The following is a 26,199-nucleotide window of genomic DNA, read 5'->3' as shown; positions in this document are numbered from 1 at the left end:
AGACTATATGTGATGCAGAACAGCTTTTACACTAGGCAAGGGTATGGAACCTGGAGTCAAAAATAATAGTGAATTTGCCCCCACTTACCAGTGCAACAGGTGTTCAATGCAAAACAAACTGTTCACTCCCTTTGATTTCAATGCATTTTCTCTAGAAAGCTCCTAACAAAGCATTTTGTCACAGTCATTTTTCTATACTCTCACCAGCAGCACAACATCTTAGGTGAAGGAAAAGCAGTGAGCTGGCTGCAGAGTGGGAATGCAGAGGAATTGGCAAGTGTAGAAAAAGTGGAGAAGCTACAAAAATTTATTTTCCAACAAAATATCTCTCCACAAGCTGTGTAAACTTTTCTTGCTAAAACAAATACTCTAGAACAAAGATTTTACATTTCCAGTGAAACTCACAGTAACATTTGCCTGTTTTTGCTCTCCCGAAGTCTCAACAAAGAGCCAGCAGATTTCTACTTTCCCAGTTACTTGGGTCAGTAAACTCCCTCATATTCCCTGACTGCAATTTGGATTTTTAAATTAACAGACAGAATGAAGAAGCAGACTTTTTGGGCTGTTGAGTAACCTTTGTTTTCTTCAGTAGATTCTCACACTTCACTGCCTAATGTGCACATGCACACGTACGCCCATCCACCACCCACCACTCACATACACGCCTCCAACATGTGTGCTCTAGTATACTGACAATAGAACAAAAATTAAGCTGTGCCCATTGCAATCTTGTGACCTGAACAGAGAAGAATAATTTATAGTGGTAAGTCATTATCTTTACCATAACCTTGAAATGCAAAATTGGGTTTGCAAGGACAGCATAAGGTAAAAGAGTTACACCCTTTATCTCAAGCACTCATCCGTATTTACAATAAGTATAAGCTTTCTGCTACAGAAGAAGAAGTATTTAGATTGAACACTGTTACAGATTTCCTAAGTGAGGCTAGTTCCAGTTGCCAGTAATTCAAAAGCAAATCTGTTGACTTGGCATTAGGACTCTAAAACAGTGTGATCAAACTTATATAGTAAGAAGGTGTCTGCAGAAATAACATTTATAAACTGTATATACAGTACACAGTACCAGTACATAGAAAATAGATTTTGACTCCATGATCCCCTGTGTGTAAGGCAAGACAATTCTGTCTTCATATGGAGACCACCAGAGGTACAAGCGACAGAGTGGTGCTTAAATCAATATGCAAATCAAGTGCATACAAATTAAAAATCAGAGCAGACAAAAAGTTTTAGATTCTTTTATGTGCTGATCTTGGCTTGCTGAATACACGGGAAGTTATTAAACATCAAATGTACCTTTTTTTTAAAAAACACTAACAACACCTTGATGGCAACAGATATTGTTCAAGTGGCAGCTACCAAAAACAGCTTGAAAAATGTCATAGTACAACATCAGGAACTCTTCAGTTGTACCACACTAATTCATATAGCACTAACCAAAAAAATAAGTATATGAATATTCTATTTCATGCTATTGCTATGCAAGCAACAGCAATACAAATCAGCATACAGAAGGATACCATGTGTTCTGCAATGAAGAACCCAAAGATATTTTCAAGGGCCATTGTTACAAGACTTCAAAGAAACACAAGACTGCCAGAGGCAAAAGTTACTGACGGATGTAAACATCCCTGTTCCATTCTCCCGCATCATTACGTTTTTTCGATATCACTTCCCCATCCTTGTCACAATATTGGTCCCTTGATTTATGACGACTACGCTGTTTGTTGCATTCATTGTGGTCCTGCTCGCGGTCCCTCTCCTTTGAGCGATGCCTTGATTCTCTGTGTCTGTGATCACTGCTCCCATGGGACTCGTCTCTGTGATTATGATCCCTGTGAGAATCATAGTGGTCACCGTGGTCATGTGAGTAGTCCTCCTTTGGCTCTACATAAGCTGAATCTCTGCTGTCTTGTGTTTCTGAGTCAAAAGTTTCTTGCCTGTGAAGGCCTCTACCACCACTGCGATGGTTGTGGTGTTGGCTTGAGGAAGAGCGGTGCTGGGATTTCTTGATGGGTTCAACTCTTGCTTCCTCTTCAATTTGTGAACCACTGCGTTCAGGGACCGAATGGTCATTCCTCTGGTCTCCTTGAGATCCCTGCTATCAGAACCAGCAGTAAGTTCATGTACATGAGGTACACACTGAAAAACTTTCTCCAATATCAAATTCAACTAGAAAGTACCATGAAACCAATAAAATTCGAGTACACAACAATCCACTTTGAATCTAAACTAGAAAAAAACCCATTAGAATTCAACTTTTACTGAAAATTCAGTATTATAATACAAACGATTCCTTTCACTCTCATCAGAATGGAGGGTGGCACTTGGGTTATTCTATGACACTTTCACGTCTCTTGTGATGTTTCCGACTATTCCAGTTAGCAGTAAGTGCCACCGCCCTCCAAACAAAAAGAGAGCATACGAAACAAGATAAACTGCAGAAAAATTAGAGAGGACATATCATGCCAGGAAAGGGCAGGTATCAGTCGAGAGTTTACAGATATCCGCTTGGAAACAGCCACTATGGGAAAGTGATTTTAGTGGGCTTAGGAGGTTGATTACACCGAAGAACCAAAGTACAAAACCTTGGCTCTTTTAGAAAAACTTATTTTTTTAGGAAAAAAAAAGCAATTGAATCTGGTATGAATAAAGTTTGTATTATGATACTAATAGTATCACTGACCTTTTGTTTTCTCAGCAATCATTTCATTTCTTCATGGTAATGAAAAATTAAACTTTGACCTTATAATTTTTAGAGCTTGAGAATATAGACCATTGCCAAGAAAAGCAGGAGGAGAGTGATATTATCACATACAGAATTTCCTAACACACAACTGCTATTAAAAGACTTAAATAAAAATTACCAGGTAATAAACCTACTCTTCACCCGCATAATGCTTTGAAATCACTGCAAAACGAACAAGTGACATTATTTAACTCATCTGGGGGTTTCATTACATTAACCAGCTTTTGTTGCCAAGCCACAGCCAAAGACTTCTCAAGCTTAATCGCAACAATTTTAAGAAATAGTTTATGTTGAAATTGAATTATCCTTTTCATAAAAGGTGAAGAATGTCAAGACAAAATCATCCCTGCTGGCACAAAATTAAAATAGGTTTTAACAGAGGCATTTGTTTGTGAGACTGCTCTGAATTTACCGAAGTTAGGCTAAAGTTTGCCCTTCTATATTCAGAGTTGTCTAAAAATAAGGATTGCCTCCAGAAAAGTTAATGAACATATCTTCCTTCTGTCTTCTGGAAAAGAGCTAGAAAATTTTGTCCTTCAGCCACAGATCCTGGAAGGTGGGTTTTCTAGGAACCCAAAAAGTAAAATGACAGGAAATTGGACAGGAAAAAAATCTGTATTTCATCAGAAACTTATAAAAAGCAACATATTTCAAATCAGCAATTTGATAAATTTGACCAATTTTAATTTTCTAAGAAAGCATTTTATTCTGTAAACTTTCCAGCAACTAGATGGCTTATTCCGTGTGTTCCTAATTTGAAAAAAATGGTATAGATGAGAGCAAGGTAACAGGAACAGCAATCAAATTTCTTGTTTTTTCTTGTTCTTATGATTCTCAAGATGATTCTGATTTGCCAGAAAGGAATGTAGTAATTGTAAACATGAATAGATGTGTTCAAAGTGAAATGAAGTGACTCAACAGAGGTGAACTGTAAATGAAATCAAGTGAAAAGTGAAAGAGTCCAAAGCAGTGCCTGTTTCAATGTGTAAACACAATTTTTATCAGTTCATCACCATGACTGTTTTTAAGGCACATAAATTTGGTATACATATGAAACCCTCTCATTCTCATATGGTCAAATGACACATATGTATTTACCTGTATATGATCAGGACTACTAAAAGCCATCATTGCTGTGGTTTGAGAGCAAATGCAAAATGTGAACCTGCTTTGAACACAGTGCTACTTTTACAAGCTCAGATGCATCTTTTCTGCTATGATGAGTACATGTGAAGGAACATAAGGAATGAATTTAGACAGTACCTGCAATTTCAAAATAGTGTAGGGCTGTTGGATTTTATGGGCAAATTCACTTGCCCATAAATGTTACAGGGACACTGAACAGGTAATGTTTGAATCTGGATTAGAGTCTGGCTTTGTGGTTCATAACCACATTAGGGCTCTGATTTGGATTAGATTCTGCTGTGCTGGAATTTTATGGCCCAGTCTCATAAGGCCTTTTGTCTAAAATGGAGAAAGTTTGAGATAAGCCTATTTCATTATTTGGGCTGTAATTTCAAAGTAGAGGTTCTTAGAAAGAAGTTTAAGGAGTGCTGAAAGAGGAGAGAGAAGTCTGTGTCCACCAAGTGAATTTGCCTTGTTCCCTATTTCCATGCAGTGGTCCCTGATCGCCTGCACCGTGTGTGTGTGAGGTTGCTCCAGTCTTTTTGGAATCAGTCAACAATTTCCACAAGAGTTTGCTGCAAAGCTCTCCATCAGGTGGACAGGAGGTGTATGGTCTTTGCTGATTTAATTTCAAACAGTCCCAGGAGGCCTCACACCTTCAAGCACCTCGTGCCATGCAACACAGTCAGGATCATTCTATAAAAACACGACTCTGGCAGCTGGCAACACAAATCTTTCTTTACAATGTACACCCAGGACTGAAAAATCACGAAAAACAAGTATGTTTCATGGCAAAGGGGCACTGCATTGGACTTGGGGGAGGATGACTCCAATGCTTTGCAGTGCAGATGTGGCTCCTCCAGGCTAAACAGCTGGTGGTTTGGCCTTTCCCAGCAGAGCAGTCCACAAAAACAGCACAGACAGAGACTTCAAATTCTCTAAATAGAGGATCTTAACACTGTTGAGAGAATGGGTTATGCCACCATGATAAGGAAATAAAACCATTCTGTGCCAAGACAGTGACTGGCTCAGGTTTTAGATGTCAGCTGAAGATGTATCATAGGAAAATGAAACCAAAACAATGTAAAAGTTCTGTGTTCCATAAGGCACCCCTGTTGATTCACACTTCTGTATTAGTAGACCTACAAACAAACTGTGACACTGCAAATACACTCTCATTTTTAGTCCTTAAAATAAAAATGTTAGTTTGTAAGGAGATAGCACAACATTCAGAAAAGTGTTATTAAAACTCTTGTAATAGTTCCTCCAGAGAACGTGGTTAATAAAATGAGTAAGTGAACTATGAATCCACATCCAAAAGGCATAAAAAAACTTGAGCAAAATAATTAAAAAGTTTACAAAGCAAAAAAAAAGTTTATCTAGCAAGCCTGCACACAATAAAACTGAATTTCATACTCAGAAATTCTTCCAGCTCACAATTTTTTCAGGGTGTTTCAGCTCTGAGGACAGAAAAAAAGGCAGAAATGAACTATAGCTTACAGTCTCTTTTCCTAAAACTGCTTTTGAAAGCAAGAGAAGGAGATACCCTTCAAGGTGGCTAGAGAAATTTTTCTTGTTAAAGAACAAACCCGTAAAGTCTATGGTTTTCTAATGGGAAATTCTTTGACACAAAAAATGATTTTGCAAGACCATAACAAAAAACCCCACCATTTTTTTTGTATTTTAATTGGGGTGCAGATACATTTTTTTTCTTTGATTTTCTAAAAGGAGGCTTTTTTCTTAGCCAAAGTTATGAATTGCAACTTGCATATGTATGTAATTTATGGGCATATATGGAACTCAGGTAGAAATTTAGATGTATTTAGCCATTATTTTATCTGGGACAGATGTATTATAACCCCCACTGTGATCTTCTCAGCCTCAAGGCAACACTCACTATTTAAGTATCATCTTTAAAGACCTCATTTTATGCCATGCAACAAATATACAAATGAAAGCATCTCCTTATGCTGAGCACCTTAATATAATTACACAAACAAAAAGTTGAAGGAGAATAGAGGGGACATAATATGCCCATATCAGTGGGCACATCAGTGTAGAGGTGGGAATAATGTCTATTTTTCCCAGCTCGCTAGACAGCGTCCTCCCTGTTCAGAACATATTGCCTTTCAAGGTCTTTCTGCACAACATGTGCAGCAGGACTCAAGTTTTATGTCAGAGTTTGGCTTGAAGGAAATATGTACTTTTCACAGCAGTGGCCAGTGAATAAAAGAACAAAGGAAACACTAGAAGGGCCACTTTGACCTTGAGACTTTACCAATAGAGTCAGTCATTCTCAGCCTCTACAACTCTATAGCCTATGGGAAGACTGGAACAGATTTCCCTCCAAAATTTGTGGATCTGCTCTGTACATAACCCAATTTGTCATGTAGGGTCTCTGGGGCTGGGATTTGCCTATTAGCAATAGTCTGTCCATCAGTCAGAGAGTTACCAGAGGCTGTAATGTGCATAGTATTAGCCCATTTTTATTTCTCTGACTGGATTACATATGACCAGCTACAAAAATGCTTGTGGCTGGTACAAATATTACTGGCACAGTGGTGTCCTGGGCACAATAAAACCTGAAGTATTCCACTTCACATCAACATATGTTTTCAGTCAGGCTGGCTAAGTCCTTGAAATCAAAACCAGCCCCCTGGTCAGTACACAAACACATGCTACTATGAATACAATAGTAATAACAATAGCATGCTTGTGTTTGCCTTTTATACTGAAAATGGTTGAATGTTCACTGAAAAAGCTCTTACTCTATCAACAACAGTGAAACATATCCAGCATATTCTAGTATCAGCCTATCACTGTGCTTTGGAAGAGGAAGAAGTTGACAGAAAAAAAAAAAGAAGAGAGAGTATAAAAACTGTACCTGTAAATTAATATTTGGACCTGGGCTAATAGGAAGAGTGGCTGTTGCAAGTGTGCGAGTGAGAAGCTGGTTAGGAGGATTGCTGCTAGGTGGATGTGTAGCCTTCCAGTAGGCTTCCAGATAGTCAGCAAGGTGTTCACAAGCATCTTCAAGCTGGTTCTCATCAAGAATTACATCGAACATTTCCTGATAAAGGAGAGGTTATAGTGAGAATAATCACCAGCTAAAGGGACATCAGCTAGAGACATTGACCACACTTTCCATTCATCAAAAATGAACCACATTTCTAGTACTGTATTAAGATATTTTACCTTTTTTGTTTGGTTTTGTTGTTGTTGTTGTTTGTTTTTTGTTTTTCTGAATGCAATTGATACAAAAGACAGCAATCATAACTAGCAATAATGTTGCCAAAACAAGTCCTCATGACTTCCACTTAGTAATGCACAAACAGTCAATGAAGACATGAAGAAGCAGCTTGAACAAATCTTAAAACTCAAATATACAGAAAGAAGTGTTAAATATTGAAGAATTTAGCTATAGGAAAAAAATGAAACGGCAAGAAAAGGGATCACTCCCTATATCTAGAATAACTAAGAGAACACTAAGACAAACTAAGACCAATAACTAACAACAGTAAGAAACACAAGTAATACAGATACTTCAGTTTCCAAGTGTTGTACAAATACTAGGCACATGGTCTAATTTTAGGCTTCTGAAGTTAGGAGGTGAGTTTCCTCTATTTCCTCCCTGGTCAGGGAGCCAGAAGGCTTCTTTGAGGGCCTGTGCAGGTCTCTGTGAAGGTCACTGAACTGAACCTTCATTTTCTGGTCTCTTACCCATACTCTTGACAGCTGAGTATGCCGGTAGCAATGCATGTCATGTTTAAAAAACAGTTGGGGTCTCATCACCTCTGCTTTATGGTGGAAATTGAGAGAATTAACTTCAGTGCATATCACCAGAAGAACTGCAGAGCTCTCAGGTACCCCTCAGCTCTTTGCCAAAACTGTGACCAAGAACATCAACAGTAGTGGCCATGGTGATATATGCCCCAGGGGAGCTACTGAAAACATTGGTCTTATCCTAAACTACCAGAGATAAAGCATAGTCACTGAGAGGGTTCAATTTTAGGCCAAAAACACCCTAAAATTGTCAAGTAAAACAAACATTCAGTTTATTGAAGCATGAATGTATCAGCACACATCCTAATAACTGCTTGTGACTAGGACTTTTTTTCTCCCCTGCACCCTTGTGATGAGCCTGGAGCCCTCAGGAGGCATTCTGCAAAAAAGCAATAGTGAAGAATGGCCAGAAGAGGGCAAACATTCCTGAAAATTATGTAATAAACCTTGTGCTTGAAAAGAAAGGCACCTTTCAAAGACAAGACATAAATTAACAGTAACTCACGGGAGGACACTGTGCCAGTTTATCAGCTGCCACCATCTGAACATTAAGGTGTTTGGCCTGAGATTTCCCTCGAGATTTTATCAACCTCTGTAAAACCTGTGAAAAGTAAGACATTAATGAAAGTGACCAAGTTCAGACTTCATGTACATATATAACCACTTAAAATGTTTACATTTTAAACTGCTCACTTGAGCAGAGCAAAATCTTAATTTGCTGGCTTCAGGAACATTTCCCATGCTCTTTAATCCAGAATGAGCTAATTTTCATTAACTTCCAGACATCTTTTTGTTACAGTCACTAAAAGGTCCCCCTCCTACTTTGCTCTGCTGCTTCTATTTTTTTTTTCTAAGTTGAATTTTTTTAAATGATCTCCTGAGTTCTCTTCCCACAAATTCATTCTTTTCTTTCAAATGCCTCTTCGCAAGGTCTGTGCATGGTTTTTTCAAGGAATGAAAGATGTTACAGTTTAGCAATCCTGTGAAAATGTTTCTTTCATTTCTGTATTATTTTGATTCAACAAATCATTAGCATTACTTAACTAAAAGTGCAATCTCAATTAAAAAGCCCATTGGAGCTACAGCATCTTTTCCAAAATGGATCTTGGTAACACTAGATCTGAGATACCTTTTTGATTAGTAATACTTCACCATCCAAAGAGAAGCAATAACAATATGTAGCCTCTGAACTTGAGTGAAGACACGTGATTATCTGAACTTAAGACCAAAAAATAAAATTAAAAAAATACTGAAAGAGCATGAAAGTGACTACAATACTTACTTTAGGAGAAGAAATCTTTACATATACAATAATGGGAGCCAGAGAGGTTTTGCTTAGCTGAGCTGGGTGGTTAATGGTATCAGCGTCAAGCACTACTAACTGCAGTGTCCTCGCTAATTCAAAAATCCGTTCAATTTCACTTTGAACTTCAGCTGCAGAGAAATAGAAAATTAGAGTTACAAAAATACTAAGAGGTGATTAGTTTGAAGAAATGTAAAAATGTTGTAAACTGGTGTGTTGCTCCTCCTCTGCTTGCAGGAGTTGTTATCTGTGCATGTCCCTGGCCCACTACAGCAATGAATGCAACATTAATGAGAGCATTTCATCCCTGGTTTGCTGCCTGGCAGGCAGCACAGCGGGCCTCTTTCACCTCACCGATTCCTGCCATTCCAGACTGGAGAGATACTGTTAGTGCCTTCTTACAAAACCTCGGACCATGTATGTAAGAAAAAAAGAGGTATGAATGCCTGCTGTATCAAACAGTAATCTTACTATGTCACAAATTTCCTACATGTAAATAATTTCAGTTCAGACTTTAATCTTATGCAGTAACGAGTTCGCTCAAACTGGAGTGCCTGAGATAGGCATTAGGAAGTACTGAAGTGCCTATATTAGCAGAAACTCATGTTTTTCCATTTACTTCAACTTATCAAAGCTCTGGAAAACAGTTTCCTTCATATAGTAGCCTCAGTAAAAATTTTGATTATTATGTGTAAAACACTTTTTCAGGAGAAATAACTCAATAATCCAAATAATGCTATGGTGTCTTCCTCACAACCCCAGAAGATCTGGAAAGGTGATTTTCCCAGAGAAAAATCTTCTCTTCTTCTGGTAGTCATGCTCTCAGCTCCTCAGCACCCTGTCTGATTGGCAGTACTTTTCAGGACAAACCTCTCCAAGACAGATGGGCTGCATCCACTTTCACAAGTGGTGTAGAAACTGTCTTCATTCCCCAATGAAACAAAACTGAATCTTGTAATAGCAAAATCATCCTTGAAATGGAATCACATTTTCCTGCTCAAATTTTGCTATAGGCTGAGAAATTACAGAAGCTGGGTGATTTGTGCAAGTCTGCAAAGAAAGTCATCAGGTAGACAAGGCAGTAATTCATAAAGGTTTCCCTTTAAAGGTCGTGCACGCTTCATGAACCAAAATCAGATTAGATATCTTGCCCATTCAAGGTAAATATTAGAAGACAACCAACAGAAACTTAAAGGTCAATAAGAGATACCAAAAACTTAATAGAGAGTTTCTTGAAATTACACTATCAGCCTTTTATCCATTGTACTGGCAAAAGCTTTACTTTTGCTTGGAAACACAATCTATGTGATTAGAGAGGGTCTCTTTCAAGACATGTGAAGAGATCGATTTTTGATATCTTAGAATAGCAACTGAATAAATCAGGTACCATAATAAGGCTGCAAAATTTCCAAGAGAGAGCAAGGCATCCCAGCTAGTTTAGCTCAGTGTTTTGGTTCCAGATCAATAGGTGATTGCTATGGTCATTTTATAAATGAAGTAACCTCTAAATGGTCACCAGAAAAATCTATATATGATATCCTTCATTGGAGGAGGTTGACACTGTTTTGGATCTATTAGAGGTCACTTCCAAATGTTTGTAGTTATCTCCAGTTTTAGGTGAGTACATGCCAATCAGTCATTTACAACAGCAAACATCGTGAGGTGTGCATGGCATATGGAAAGCATTAGTGCATGCTTTTCTGCTGGTCACTGGAAACACTGTGGCCCAGCTGCATCTAAATTAGGACCACATTTTTTAAGGGAGAACTGATGGTTCTTGGCACATTCATGATTACATTTTCTGCAACTTTGCTGTGTAGAAATACTGCTGAAGTCACTGAACACTGTTGTCTCAGAGTTTTGGTAGAAGACAGTCAATAATCTATGCCTAATTTAAGTCCAAATGACAACTAGAATAAACATATCAGAGATAACTTGTCATGCTGTTCTGATGACAAGTTTGGATTCCTTTCCTGCAATTTCAAACCAGGCTCAACACTTCAGTCAGTATAACAATATCAGTTAATGTATCATTTTAAGACCATTCCAGACTGCTAAAAAACCCTTGTTCAAGACAATTTATAACCAGCAAAATCTGCCTCTATGCCATTGTATCATAATTTTTTCTGGGATAGCAGTATTTGCTACACTGCTGGAAGCACTTTTCTGCCACTATAGAACACATCTCTGTGGACTAGATTTCCTGATTTACTTTTTGAATCACCCTTTGCCAGAGCAGGCCCTCAGGATATGTTCTATTGTGAAATATACCCAGGGCAATAACTGCAGGTAACTATGGCTCTGTGAACCAATAGTTTCCACTTGACTCTGAAGATGGAGAGATATCTTTTTCATCGACTAAAAAGTATTTCAGTACTTATTTTTCTAAACTTGAATGTAGGAGAGAAGGTCAAGGAACTACACTGCGTGATTGGTGAACTGATATATGTGCCTCTATTCTCCACTCAAGAATGGATGGGAAAAATGCCAGAGACTGATGAAGAGGTCCCTATCTCCTCTTCCTTAGAGCACTTCTTCAGCATCTGGAAAAACTTTCATTTCACTTGAAATCTTCTTTGAATTCTAGTTTTACACATAAGATTGTGCCAATTACTTACATAATAGTAGCTTCTCTTTTTAGATGACAAAGACTTTATCTACTGCTATAGCTTTGGTTTTCATCTTTCTTTAGTAACATCTCTCAAAAACCTAATTCTATACCCATAGATTCCTTCACAACAAGACACTCAGCACAGATCTTCTCTCAGACGTTTGCCCAAAGTAAGCAAAGAACTCGAAATGTCATCTGGGGATAGTAACACAAATGTCACTGATAGTTAAAATAGGGAGCTGAGAACAGTGACAGAGGGGTATCTTCAAAGCAGCACAGCAATAGCTTTGCAATCTTCCCACCTCCATGAATACTGTCTATTTAGAATAATGTCCCTTCTTATGTACTGGAGAGGCATAACTGGAGTGAACTTATAACATTAAACGCCAATAAATTGTATTTGCAAATCATGAGAGGCATAAAAATAATTAGATCTACTATGACAACCATTGTGAAATGCTGGCAGCCCAGCTACAACACTCAAACCCAGAAATTAGCTATCAAATTTTGAAGTCACCCTTACAATCTATTTCATATGGCCTCCTTAGTAACCAGAAAGCAAACATATTTTAAATGACAGGAGCATGTAACTAATTATCCCATACAACTCTAAGAAACAGTAAGTACACATCTCCCAGACATCTTTAAATATAGCACATTTAAACTTATTTCCAAATATTAATTCTCAATATCCTTACTGCACCTTGAAATGAAATTCAGTACAATGAGAGCACTAGTAAAGGGCTTATCCCATTATGGGGGCAGACAAATATTCTTTACACCAGGTGGACCTTACAAGTGAATTTCAAGCAAAAGTCTTTAACAGTTCATTACAATAATCTCACCTGAAGTAAAGGCAAAGACACAACAACACTGCATTTTATCTATGTCAATTCACTAATAACATGGTGAACTATGGTGGAATTTAGAGTCACTTATATAATGCCATGGTAAAAGAACATTCTCTATGCTCCACAGTTGGAGAAACACAACCCTCCTTTAGACTTGGGCTGAAAGCATCCATAGCAGCCAGGAGTCACTGGGACACTCAGCTTGACAGTGCAGTGGCTATGTCAGCACTTTGTTTTAGGAAGACTCTGGAAGTTTCATGGCAGGGACGAGACACAAAATGGACATGCAAAGGCCAAATTAGAACCACAAAATATTGCTTAATAGCAGCAAAGAGACTTTGGTCTTCGCAAGGAGCAGTGAGGTTCACAAACTGTCAACTGTGCACAGTATGACTTTTATATCCTATTTAATTTGACCTTGGCTACTGTCTATGGTATCAGTGGCTCTGTTTTGTTCATAGAAACAGATATGTAAATTATTGCTTGGATATGTAAATTGTTGCTTGGATTGCAACAGCTACAGAGACAAAGCATTCTAGTTTTTTAAACGGGGCTCCTGATACTACAAACATACGGCATGAAAAGAACTCACCTAAGTCAATCTATGCCATATAAAATGATTAGCAGCACCTTGTACAAAGGGTTTTCAAATAATTTCGTAAATTAAGGAGAACAGCATCAGTTGCCATGATTTTTCTTATACTAAGTCTTTTATACAAACACAGTTGCTTGAAAATAACTAATTACTAAATTCCATGAATATAACTAGAATAATGAGAAGTTTAAGGCAACCTCTCAAATTCACAATCAAGGCAAAAGAAAGAAATGTGGTTTTTATTCCTTAAAAGCATGTAGATTGTCTTGCACCAAAAAAAAAAAAAAAAATTGCTGAGAAATGAATAAAGGTCATACCTGAAATCCAAGAAAATGAAAATGAAAAAAAAAAAAGGAAGCGATAACTACTGAGCTGGGCCCACACAAGTCTCAATTAAGAAGAAAATCATGAGCTTGACTGACAGAATTAAAATTTTAATTTTTGAACGTGTGTGTATACACGGTTATATTGAGTGAAAAATCACAAGAGTGTCTACATTACATATTGCTGTAAACCAGAATGCAGGTACCTGGCCACAGCAGGCTACCCTGGACTGCACTAGATATTTGTGCTCACTGTAAAAATCACAAGAGTGTCTACATTAGGTATTGCTGTAAACCAGAATGCAGGTACCTGGCCACAGCAGGCTACCCTGGACTGCACTAGATATTTGTGCTCACTTTATACAAAGCGAGGAGGCCAAGAAGCTACGAAGGGTAATCCAGTAAACTACACAGTGTTTGAGCAGATCAGAGCAAGCTAATAAGAAACCCCACACGTACATAAGTGTTTGGCCTCTTCCTGCTCATCTTCCTCTTTCCTCCCCTCAAGCACCATGCTGCTCTGGGCAGGCAGGGAGCTAACAGAGGGATCATACTGGGTAGGGGACAGAGGGTTTCTTTCCTTCCCCAGCCAGGGAGGTTCAGTCCCGCAGTCTCCAGGCAGGACTGTGTGTCCCACTCCACATTGTGGGGGCGTCCCAGTGCTGGGGAGCAGAAAGCTGCAGCCTACGCTGCAGTGTACCCAGCTAAGAAGGAAAAAGTCTTGGAAAACAAGCAAGTAAGAGAGAATAAATGCTTCAGCTTAGTCCTCAGGCAATTTGACAAAAGATACCTGGATTACAGGTGTTTTAATCAAAGTTCTAACACAAATGTAGTTTAGTGAATATGCTTTCATTTCCCTGATCTCCACCAAATACCTTAGCCACTAGCTTGCTATGTAAAAAGTGGAAGGTGGAAGTGGGAGGATGACAATATTTTCCAGGAAAAGTGGCTGCATGTGTTACTCATGCCTAACAGATGGGGCTCCTGCAAGGGATAAGGCAGAAAGGAGAGAAGCATGTCTGCTGCTCTGCTTGGCACTCCCGTCTGGGCTCTGCTGAAGGGGAGATGTGGGGTGAGGTGCTGCAGGAAAACAGGGTTTTCCTCTTCTTGCCTGCTGAGGCTCAGTTTAGGCAGAATTCAGATGGCTTTTAATGCACACACATGTCCAAGTGGTATTGACAGATACAATGCCATGTTTGGGAACTTCAGCATAACCAACATCTATTTATAATGAACTAACATCTCCTGAAATGTAATACTATAATTATGTGAAAATATAAAACAGATAGTGTCATTTAAAAATGCTAAATAGCACATAAAAATATCTACATCCTCCCCTATTTCTCTGGGCTAGCAAAACAATAGCATTCATGGAACAATGCTTCTTATGCCAAGTTTAAACTGGAAGTAAATTTTAATGGCCTATGACTGGAAAAGATTGAAATCAGCAGATTGCAGCTGAAATAAGTGGTTGAGCACTGCACAGGGGAGAGCTGCACTGAGATGGAGATGACTGTGCCAGGCAAAAGTGGAGCAGCTCCAGAAGGTGCCATGCAGTACCATAGCGCGGCTCCCATCATTAGGCTTCCCTACACTCTGTTAAGGAGTAATTGGGATAGTAAAACTGGGCAAAGAAGTAGTCTAAAATTTATATTGCCCAGGGGACCAAGCAAGTCTCTCTGCCCAGTTCAGAAGGGATATCATCACATCAGGCTGGCACTAACTTGGGTATTTTTGTACCGTGCCTCATTACTCAGTGCAGTGCTACAGACTTTTACAGCTCTGGTACATACATAGGCACTAAGTAAGTGTTCCCTAGGTCTGTTGTTTTTTTACAGAACAAACATAAATAAAAATGTTCAACATTTCTCACAGATAGAATATGGAACTACTTTATCACTGGCTATTCAACCCCTCCTGCTGATGGTGTGCCACTCGCAAAACATTTGCGTATTCACTGAGTGGGAGAGATACTGACTCTGCAGCCTGATGCTTAGAGTGGGAGGCAAAACACATGGATTCCAGTTCCTTCTCCAGGGAAAGTTTAATTATTATGCAAAGTGCGTACGACTCAGTAGGACCAACCAACAACCATCCTAAAGGTGATCATAGCCCTGTCATGGGGATGGAAATTACGAGTTCATACCAGAGAACAGGAGTGAACCCAGACTTCTTTGCATTCTGGTTAAACAACTCAGGCCCATAATCTTGGATAAAATGAGGATAGAGACACCAACTTTTAATCAGTTGGTGAGCCCAGAAGAAAGAAAAAAACCCTGTATCCATTTAGCCTACAGTGTGAATAGTTTTAAGGCATGCAGATTGTACTCTGCTTTTAAGCAAACAGCTAACTGGCTAAAAATATTGGTTTTCATATTGATATCTGTAACCTTAAAAATTATTCTAATACATTGCTATATTCCTTTGTCTCTAGCATGTTTTGTTTCAATATAATTACCAATTACACATATTTCTGTGAAGTATTATGATAAAATATAGGAACATGTTGCTGGGAGTTATCTCTAATTTACAGAAATTAAGATTTTTTCCACCCATATATCATGGGATCATAGAATCAGCCGGGTTGGAAAGGACCTCTGAGATCAAGTCTAACCCTTGATCCATTGAAAACACTCAGGAAATTTCATTAAAATACTTTGTCAATACTGTATCAAAAACTTATTTGCAAGTTATAATATTGGAAAGTTAGGACCAAACTTCTAATCCAGAACTACCTAAAGAATTCATTAAGGAAACTCTGACCTTATATGTTAAGAAAATCTTGGCTGGCCTAGCAGGATAAAAAAGCATTTTGGGACATGTGAGACTGATAAATTATAACCGGTTCAGGAACTTCATGCTACTCTTTCCCCATTTGTGTGCAAACAGAAGTGTAGCTACATCCTCATGAAAACCCCAAACCTCTTATCTGCTATATTAATTACAGCATTCCGGTATAAGGCAGGTTTAGGTTTAACAGATTAAAATATCTGAAGATTTAATGCCTGGAAATGAGAGTTATGGACATTTGTCCCAGCTACCTTGAAGATAAAATTAAAAAAGGAACAATCAGGATTTTCCACAACACACTGAACACCTTTTCTATTTTCTTTAACTATATTAGATCCTGGAACACACTCTTGGTTAAATCCCAGTTTTGCATTCCTGTTTCCTGGCCTCTGGAAGTAAGGAGGGATTTTTATAAGGCCTAGCTAGCACTCTTTTAAGTTTATCTTTGATTTATAGTTGGAGAAGCATTTACTTCAAACAACTGTCATTAAATTACCAAACATGGAGAAGACATAATAACATTTCATATATGGATATAATATATAGTGTGTATTCATACATATATATAAAAACAAAACAAATAAATTGTTACCATATTTTCAAGCATTCAACTGGCTTTTTACACAAATATCAAGAAAAAAAAAATATGAGGCTGAAATTTGCACAGGTAATCCACTACTATTTCTTCAAGCATTTATATTTCATTTTCAGAAGACAAAACTTTGGAATATCAACCTAATGATGTAAATGGGAGCTCTATACGTTTTCTATAGACAACTTTCCAAAGGTTGGCACTCAATTGCACATGCAAACTGTATGTAATTGCACATGTAATGCCTGACAGGTTATTGCATGTGCACAGAGAAAGCAAATAAACAGATTCCCAGGCATGTGACCGCAATTGATTTAACACATACACGATGACATATTTTACATCAACATTCATACATCTGTGTCAGAATATGCAGATTAGGTGCACATACCTTAGAAGTATACAGTAGAATACCTAATCTTTAGCGTTTACTTGTCAATGTCAACTCTGTTTTTAGAATTACTTGAAAATAAATAAGGAAAACCAGCAAGGTTTTTTAAAAGAAAGACTTAGCAACACAGTACAGGATCAGCTTTTGTCTATCCGTGAGCCAGATGCAAGAAACACACGGTGGTTCTGTGAGGTACAATAAAGCACTGAACACAAAACAGCAGGAAAAGTAATTTGCAAGCTTGTATACATACCTAAAACATCTGGAAAAGGAGAGCATTAATGAAGCAAAGAATGGAAAAAGCCAAGACAATCAGGTTTTGTACGAAGCATACAGCATGAGGTAAGGTTATAACAAGTGTAACATACACAGAAAAAGGCTTGGGTTCTTTTGACAAAGAAATGCAGCAAAAGCACAAAGCTGGTTCAGCAGTTTCTGCAAATGGCATGTATCCATATAAAAATTTAACTAAGCCAACTGGGGCTGATTTTCAGTTGAATGAGATTTAACCATGTACTGTACCTTGTTGGAGAAAAAAATTCTGTTCAAAATGACAGATTTCTTCCAGGCTTTTAAAGAAATTAATCATTTGCCCTTTCCTTAAATTTAGTTCTAGCATCTCACATGTTAAACATGTATTGACAAGCAAACATTTCTCTTTATATACAAAACAATCTTTCACATAGGAGAGGAATAAGACTGTACTGTCCTCCTAAATCTTTACAAGTCAAACACTATTTTTTAAAAATTCTTGATAACATTAATTTTGTACTAGATATGCAGTGGTAGCATTGGTTTCCAATGATTCAAATCCCAAGTCTATTTTTAACTGATTCCATTACAAAAGCAAACTGTCAGTCGATAGGTGTATGTAGCATTAAGCTGATTGAGACTACCCTATAATCCTGTATATCCAGTTCCTCGTGGCTATTCCTACTCCTGGTTATCACATTGTTTGTCTCTGCCTCTTTGAAATTAATTCTGGGTTATCTATTAAATCAGTTCCAAATAATAGTGCTCACTTCACTGTTTTCTGTGCTATCTACAATTATGAACAATATACACAATATCACAGATCTACATTGGGTGATAAGGTAACAGTTCTCAAAAAGAGGTTTACTTATTTCTCAGAAAAAAAGTATTTGGTATTAATATATCAAGCACATTACCTTTGTAACATATTAAGTAATTGACAGAACACTTATTAAAATAATACTTAAAACCCAATAATATATTTTCAAAAGTCTAAGAAATAGCCTTCTCTGCTGCAGTTAAACTGCTGGTCACAAATGTGAGCATAAGTGAGGGATAAATCAGTGGCCTGGCTGTCTAGCTGCGTGAGGTACCACTTCACAAAGGCGGGTGAGTAAAGGAATAGTTTCCCATCGAATCTAGAAGGAGGGAGGGATTAGGATTAACATAAAGCAGTTCTGGGGAGCTGTATTTGCTATAATAAACAGTCACTGAAAAGAAGCCATTGAGTAATTTAATTTCTCTTCATTGTCAAATATGTGTTTCAGATCTCATTTAGAACACATGGTTCTAATCTTTCTCTGAAAAGAGAATGAATAAACTATGGGCTACTTTATGGAACTTACTGTGGTGGTACTTCATTGACACAATAAAACAATTTTTCACTTTGAAACATCCTGGTTAGGTGAGAAGCTGGAATTATTCATATTTTCCAGATAGAAAACTGAATTACAAAGAATAATCAGAGGTTATGAATAATTTGGGGGGACTCCATTTCAGAAATGGAAATCCTGATTTCTGGGGATTCTTTTTTCCAAAATGGAACATAACCTTGAAGCTTCTTTTAGAAGCCAGTACTAAGACTCAGGACATTCCTGATGCTGCTTGGTACTGTCAGTACAGGATATCAGTACTGATCTGAGAGGAGGGAAGAATTCTTTGAGCTAGGCTTGGAATGACAAGAATACCTCCGAAGTTAAATGTCAGCAAAGAGAAGAGCCTAAAATAAGAGGATGTCTGGGGAATGAGAAGTCACAAGGCTGGTATTTCATAAGGTACCCAACAGGAGCTCCAGTAGTCCATAGGACTACCTGGTTTCCATCTGCCTTTTCCAACTCAATGTATTACCATGCAACATGCTGATTTTAATGGCATACCCTATTGTTGACAGGTTCAATGCTTGAATCTCTGTTTCAGCTACAATACTTAGTACTTCTAAAAAACATGCTTGAAGCATGCAGAAAACATGAGGGGAAAATAGCCATCTTTATAAAGTCTGTAAATAACTAGTCCAATACTATACAGCATTTCTGTATCAGAAGCAGCAAAAGCCACTATTGCACAGGGCTCTTCAGTTAATTCAGTAAAAAGGGAGTCTCCTTTTGCACCCTTCAGCACCGCACCTCATCTCTGACTTGGTAAGCCACGACAGCCAGTGACAGGATGGGAGTCAGCGTGGAGGAACCCAGCAGGAAGGGAAGGAGGGGGATGCTCCTTCCCTCTGTGCTTCCATCCTCTGCTGGGACCCACCCTGGCTTGAGGCACCGGCAGTCACCCCAGTACATGGCACACTCTGCACTGCCTTGGTGAGCTTTAAAGGCTGTCATCTCTGGCACTAAGCCTTCAGTGGTGTCAAGGGGCTACTTGCTGGCCCTGGGTGAGTGTGCCCGCTGCTGAGATTCAGAAGAGAGGCCCATGGCACACTGTGCTGCAGTGCTGTAGCTTGCAGGCCATCAGATATAGCAGATCTCCCTCCCACTGGGGTCATCCCATTTTTCAACAGAGAATTAACACCTGATGAACCACAGAGATAAACCAGTGCTCAGTACGCTTAAGACTGAAATTTAAATCCCTTTCCAAAACAGGAACATAAACTGAAAATGTCCTGTTGTGTTTTTAGAGAGTTTCATTCGCCTTCCTGATGTTTCTTGCCCCATACACTGTCAAAGTTAATATGGGGAAATAAGGGAAATAGCAATATACTGAAAAATTCCAATTCCCCACATTAGTTTGTATATTTTTTTCAAGAAAACTAAGGCAGAGGATTGGTGGAAAAGTAGTGTGCAAACACTTAAACAAAGACTGAATCACAGCATGTATGTATGGCCAGTCTTCGCAAGCAAAGATTTGGGAAAGGTCATTACCCTTCGAGCCTGCGCAGTGGATTTTTTAGGTGAGACACAGCGTGCGCTGAACTGAGCCCACCCTTTAATCCTGAGGTTCATCTGCCAGGGCCGAGTGAGCTTGGACAGTGGCAGTGAGGGTCTCAGGACGTAGGTTTGTTTAGAGTGACCTTCTCTTAGATGGATTGCCTTACAGGGCTGATGAGCTCCATCTGCCCGGGGGCTGGGAATCGAACCCGGGTCGCAGCGGTGAGAGTCCTGCACCCTAACCACTAGACCACCAGGGGCCCCTCGAACCCGGGTCGCAGCGGTGAGAGTCCTGCACCCTAACCACTAGACCACCAGGGGCCCCAAATCACAGCATACATAAACCTAAAGCTACTAAGAAGCTACACAATTAGCCTTCTTACTATCACTTCCTAACCTTTATTTTTCACAACTTGAATTTGTAAATTATTAAAAGAATAATATTCTTTTAATAGGATTTAATAGGATTTTTGGTTGGCTTACAGCAAATTCGTCACACAAACTAAAGAAAAAAAAAAATCCACTATATGGTGTGAAATTGCCACTCACCTCTTCTACTTCAGCCAACTAAATGCTCAAAGAAGAGGTATATTGTTGTCTTCCTTGTGAACCACTGCTAGGAGAGGCCACCTACCATCAGATTACAAAGACATTTTCTGAGTCTGCCTCTTATTTCTACCTTGAGGTACATTGCAGGTAAGGAAGGAAACAGGCTGTTACACTTCTTGTACTTTTTTAATTTTGCCTTGTGCAATGGTTTTCCCACTGTCTTACAAAAGCAGTTACCTTTTCTGACTCCAGCTTATTTTATTTTATCTCAGTTTTCCTCCCAACACACTGCTGCCACATCATTTCTCTGCCTGACTTGCTTCCTGGCTGGTTTTTGTCCTTCTGTGGTTTACGCCACGCCTTTAACAACTATCCCAACTCCTTCTCCATAACTCCAACCTTTTCCATAATGGATTTTCACTACTTGCCTTCCTCCCTGAGCCTGGTCAGCCACCTCTTCCTCCAGGCAAACATCTTCAAAGAAAATGTCTTTTTATTCCATATTCCATGCTGCACAGCAAAGTAGGGATTGCAACTTGAAAGATGAGCATCTTTCCACTTTAGTTCTGCTTGGCTGACCTGATTCAATCTGCTGGGAGCAGGTTCTGCTCAGCATCATTGCTGGACCTTGCCCAAGAAAGGCTGAGTCTTTAGGCAATTCAGACGCAAAGCCTGGCATGTGTTAATGGCAGCTTCTAACAATTTGGTAAAGTTTTCTTGTTATTTTCATAAAAAATGCCCACAAATATGTAAGTGAAATTTCATTCAATTCACTAGCAAATTTCAAAACCCTGCTAGTTTACTGGAACTACAGAAGTATTACAGCTTCTGAAAAAAAAAGGTTTTGAGAATATTTTAGCATAGGTAAAATTAATTTTTGCCCTAACTTCATGGTTAAAATGACTCAGTTGCTCTATCTAATATTTCCCAAGATACTTCAGAATTAGTTTGTAAATCAGTTAAGTTTTAGAACAGTTATAAGCAACTGAAGACCTGATATGTAGCAGGAAATCTTAATTAATAACAACAGGTCTGTTACAAAAACTAGAGAGATATATCTATCTATCCACATATTTACATATATACATAATTCCTGTCATCTTTGAGTCTCTCAAATTGAACTTCTGTCAGAACTTCCATTTTAAATACCTCTATCTAAAAAAGTACCTTGACACAAAGAAAAGATGTTGATGCTCTCAAGGGTAAGGTTCTACATGAGATGAAGGTGTACAAGATTGGGCAACATTTAATTTGTATAGAATTTTTTTTCCTGTATACATTTTTGTGATAGCTGTTTTACATATGTGAGAATATTTTAGCATGAGGAATAGATGATATGCTTTTTACCGCTGCATATATTTGTGCAGTATTGCAAAATTGCACACACTTTGATGATCAGGTTGGGAACTCAATCATGATGATTCTGTTCATTCCATGACTGGGTGACCTCCAACCTTATTACTGATTTTCAGTTCTATTCAAAACAAATGACACTTTATATTTTCAACAGATTATTAAACAGACTTTGGTTACAAGACTGAAATTCACATAAAAGAATATTTTTGTGTGTAAAGATATTAATTATGTTGTTACAGTACATTGCATTTTGCTATTTGAAAACACTTAAAATAAGACACACTTGGAAGCTATCAGACTACTTGCAAGCAAAAATCCAGACTCCACATAGCTGAGAGCAAAGGTTTTAAGAAGCAAATTTTCAAGAAAGGGAGGTCAAAGTTTTTAAGGCAGAGAAGCTTTTTCTAAGAAGGACAACTATAATAGGCAAGTGTTAAATATTCAGTCATGGCACAGGTGGAGTCAGAAATTTTTTTGTAATAAAACTGATAAAGAATCCACTTAATAGGATGAATGAAATTCCTTTCCTGTTCCACAAAATTTACAAGTTTTCAAGATACAATGCTGTGTTTAGGGGAAACCAAGCTCTCTCGAAGGGTACTAAGAGGAACCTGCAGCAAAGGCAGAAAGATGACTGGAGCATTCACCTGTGATCTAGCAAGTTCCTCCTTTTTTTTTGTATTTGACTGGGGACTTGAACAGGACTTTTTCGGGGACTTGTGTCCCATATCTCAGCTGGGTGCCCTAACACAAGTATGTGGACTCCTAGCAGAATTCATCTTAGAATCTTATATTCATAGAACAGTTTAGGTTGGAAGGAACCTTAAAGATAGATCATCTAGCTCCGACCTCACTACATGGGCAGAGAACCTTCCACTATACCTTCTAGCTAGCTCCAGGTGTCTCTACACAGGGAATGCACTAGTGGTAGCAGCACAGTCCTGGATATAAAAGATCTCACACTATAGGAAAGGCTAAGATCAGTCAGGAATTAAGACTCCGAAGTGTCCACCTTCTCCTCTTTGCTCTAAGGACACCTTATGATGACAAGCTCCAGTGGAGACACCTGTATTGCAGATGGTAACATTTAGTTACAACTTCCCAGCTAAGTTTGTTTTTTTTTTCTAGCTAATAAATGTTTAAATATTTATACAACTGGACAAGCTTCACTACAAAATGACTCATGTAAGATGACAGACGTGTATGCTATGAACTTAGCTATACAGTTTTTAAGAAACATTTAAAAAATATTTTAAAAACACTTTTCCATCCTTCTTTTTTTGTACCAACCTCAGGATTAGTTTAAACTGATACAAAATTCATAAAATGTGTCCCTCGATAACTTTTTTCAGGCCTCATATCAGTAGCTGTCATTACTAATAATCTTATTAACGATTATGCACAATATAAATAACATATAATAACATGTAATTCCAAGTATTTGAAAACTGTTACTTTTTTTCAAGTGGAAGAACATGTCTTCAGATTTTATATGGATGGTTACTTCTCCCCATCAAGGCAAACAGCAAAACATTGAGCATAAGCAGGATAAACGAAAATCAGGTCTTTATGAAGTTTGCATGGTAGTGATTTTAAAATGATTTCTAGTGGCAGGATTTCTGGATTATGGGAATTGTGATTTTCTCACAGCAGAGAGAAGGCTATTTTTAGCTTACTCATATGAATTGAGAGTCGTATACTTTACAGGCAATTTGCAGATAGCATCATTATAGGTACTTACCTAAGCTTGATCTCGTGTTGGATCGCTCTATTATCGCGTGCTTACTGGGATTGTTTAACACTGAGCGTTTGGCAAGCGAGATGTCTGCTGTGACTCGTGTAATTGATATACTGCAACAATAAAGACAGTAAGATAGCACAGAATGTTACTTATCTTTCGGGGATATGGGGAGAATTCTCATTTAACACTAGAAGATGGTTAAGACCATAGGAAAACTACTTCTTCTCAGAAGAACAGTATGCTTCCCATAATGGGAACAGAGAAAAAACTTTGTCTAACTAATACTGCTACAAGAACTATTGATAAGACATCATCCTTCTGTACAGTTCTGAAATGCAGTATGACCACTGCCTGCAAAGCTACACATGCCTGGGGAGAGGGGAAGCAGAAGGTCAGAGATGTGCTGCAGAAGATGGGACTTCCCTGGAGTGCCTGGGTCCGATGAGTCCGTGTAAAGTCTGACTTTGCACAACTATGCCCAGTATGAAAAGGCTGGTTTCTCTTTTCCCCAATTTCTTGAATGGTACTGAATGACAACCTGGCATATTTTAGCCATACGTATAAGACATATAGGGATTAAATGGTAAAGGTAAGTCTTAGCAGGGAAACTAATACATCAATATAATCTATTTATTTATTTAAATTTTATTGTTCAGTTTACTAGCATGTGTTTTTTAACAGAGTGTAAGAGTTACCTATGATTTTCCAGAAAGACCCAGCAATATGCTGGCCACCTAAAAATGGGAACTGTAACACAGAGAAACATGTACTTGAAAACTGGCATGCTCAGTTTTGTGTTTATGAGGAAAGATGGGCCAAGGAAGAAGTGGTTACTTTCAGTTTGCTACATAACCTTCTGCATATACTTCATCCTAGGAAAACAGTTACTTTGGTTTGTTTCACATTACAGGGTCAAAATACACTCTTAAGTTCCCTTTCAAATTCTGGTCTAATGAGGTTCAGAGGTCACATTTTTCCAGTGCTGAAAGTTAAATCAGACTGATGATATTCCCTTGTTCTTCCTTGTAGGATTTTACTTGCAATTGAAAAGGAGGAAATGGATTTGCTAAGAACAGGGAGGGCTCCTCTCTAGCAAGCACTGTCAGATGCTGTTTGTTCATAGGAAATGTAATCCAACAGGTCATTTCCCAGTGAGCTTAACATGTGTTAAGCTTATCTTAACTTATCTAAAACCCTAAAAAATGCAATAAAGCCAGAAGTTAATATGGAAAAGCAGAATTATTTGGACAATACAGATTAGTAATGTAATTTTGGAAATTTAGACATGATTTAACTTAAACTAAAAACATAACCAAAGATTGTGATTTCTGGTACAGCTCCTCACAGATAATGCCATTTGTCTTAAAAATAAATCAAACTCATATTGGGGTAGTCATCAGTTACCTTTATTTGTTAATGGATATACACTAGAAACTTCTACAACTTTTGGGGGTTTTGGTTTGATTTGGATTTTTTTCCTGCCAGTCTTCCCTCCTACATGTAATAGAAATTTTTTTGTCCTTTTTAAATGCAATTATGGTATATTGAACCAAGCCAGATTTAACAGTCTGTTTTTCTATCTATGAAAAATGCTGTTTTTCATTTTAACGTCTTTCTAAGGTCATTTTAATGTCTTTTGAGACACGTCTCACCAGAATGACCAAGTCTGCTCTCAAAACAAAGGATATGTATGTTCATATTGCGAAACAATTGCAATGAGAGCAGGGACAGCAGTGTGGCAGCTGAAAGCAGTAGTATGAATCTAAGAACCTCCTGTACAAATTTGTTCAGGACCTTGATTACCAGTTCAGATTGCTAATAAAGTTTGGGATGATTCAAATCTGCTATTGTATTCAGAGTATTTGAGGATTCACCCTGCCTCAATTAGATCTACAACTGAAAATCAGAAATTCTCTAAAATACCTAAAGACATAAAAACACAGTATTTTTTTTTTTGCTTGCAACAACCACTGTTTTGTTAACTTCCAGTCCTGAAGGTATGCGTTTAAGGTTTGATGACCCTGAATAATATAAAGAGGGATTTATAAATGGTTAGGTATCAACATCATTATTCTGACTGAGAAAATCCAACGGCTTAAACAACAATGATCTGCATTTTAAAGAGCTGAAGCTATTGACAAAAAACCTCAAGCTCCCTCTTCAGAGTTTTGACTGGACAGATAGAATAGTGTTACTGATCTGTCCACTTCCAAACTAAATGGAAAGTTACAGATATTATAACACTTTCCTGTTCTTTCAATTTCCCCCCCCCAATGTCAACCCATTAGCGCATATTAATCTGT

At 38.1% G+C, this 26,199-nt stretch overlaps 1 protein-coding gene across 11 annotated transcripts in view; it reads right to left on the bottom strand.

Moving 5' to 3' along the window:
* Positions 1-291: 291 nt before the first annotated feature.
* CACNB2 (calcium voltage-gated channel auxiliary subunit beta 2) overlaps positions 292-26,199 on the bottom strand; it is a 183,049-nt gene continuing 157,141 nt past the window's right edge. For 5 of the 11 annotated variants that reach the window (XM_017817213.1, XM_017817215.1, XM_017817209.1 and 2 more), the window contains exons 9-14: positions 23,897-24,006; positions 17,382-17,390; positions 8,955-9,106; positions 8,178-8,273; positions 6,774-6,959; positions 292-2,116 (exon numbers count right to left, since the gene is read on the bottom strand). In XM_017817213.1, the coding sequence (XP_017672702.1) occupies positions 1,625-2,116; positions 6,774-6,959; positions 8,178-8,273; positions 8,955-9,106; positions 17,382-17,390; positions 23,897-24,006 (1,045 nt within the window). In that variant the 3' untranslated portion in view covers positions 292-1,624. Of the gene's footprint in view, positions 2,117-5,320; positions 5,350-6,773; positions 6,960-8,177; positions 8,274-8,954; positions 9,107-17,381; positions 17,391-23,896; positions 24,007-26,199 lie in introns of those variants that run through there. The other 6 variants (XM_017817211.1, XM_017817218.1, XM_017817212.1 and 3 more) reach the window with 4 other exon arrangements.

This window comes from Lepidothrix coronata, unplaced genomic scaffold (genome assembly GCF_001604755.1).
Source record: "Lepidothrix coronata isolate B3197 unplaced genomic scaffold, Lepidothrix_coronata-1.0 Scaffold59, whole genome shotgun sequence".
Classification (NCBI taxonomy): Eukaryota; Metazoa; Chordata; class Aves; order Passeriformes; family Pipridae; genus Lepidothrix; species Lepidothrix coronata.
This window is presented reverse-complemented; position numbering and strand designations above follow the sequence as displayed.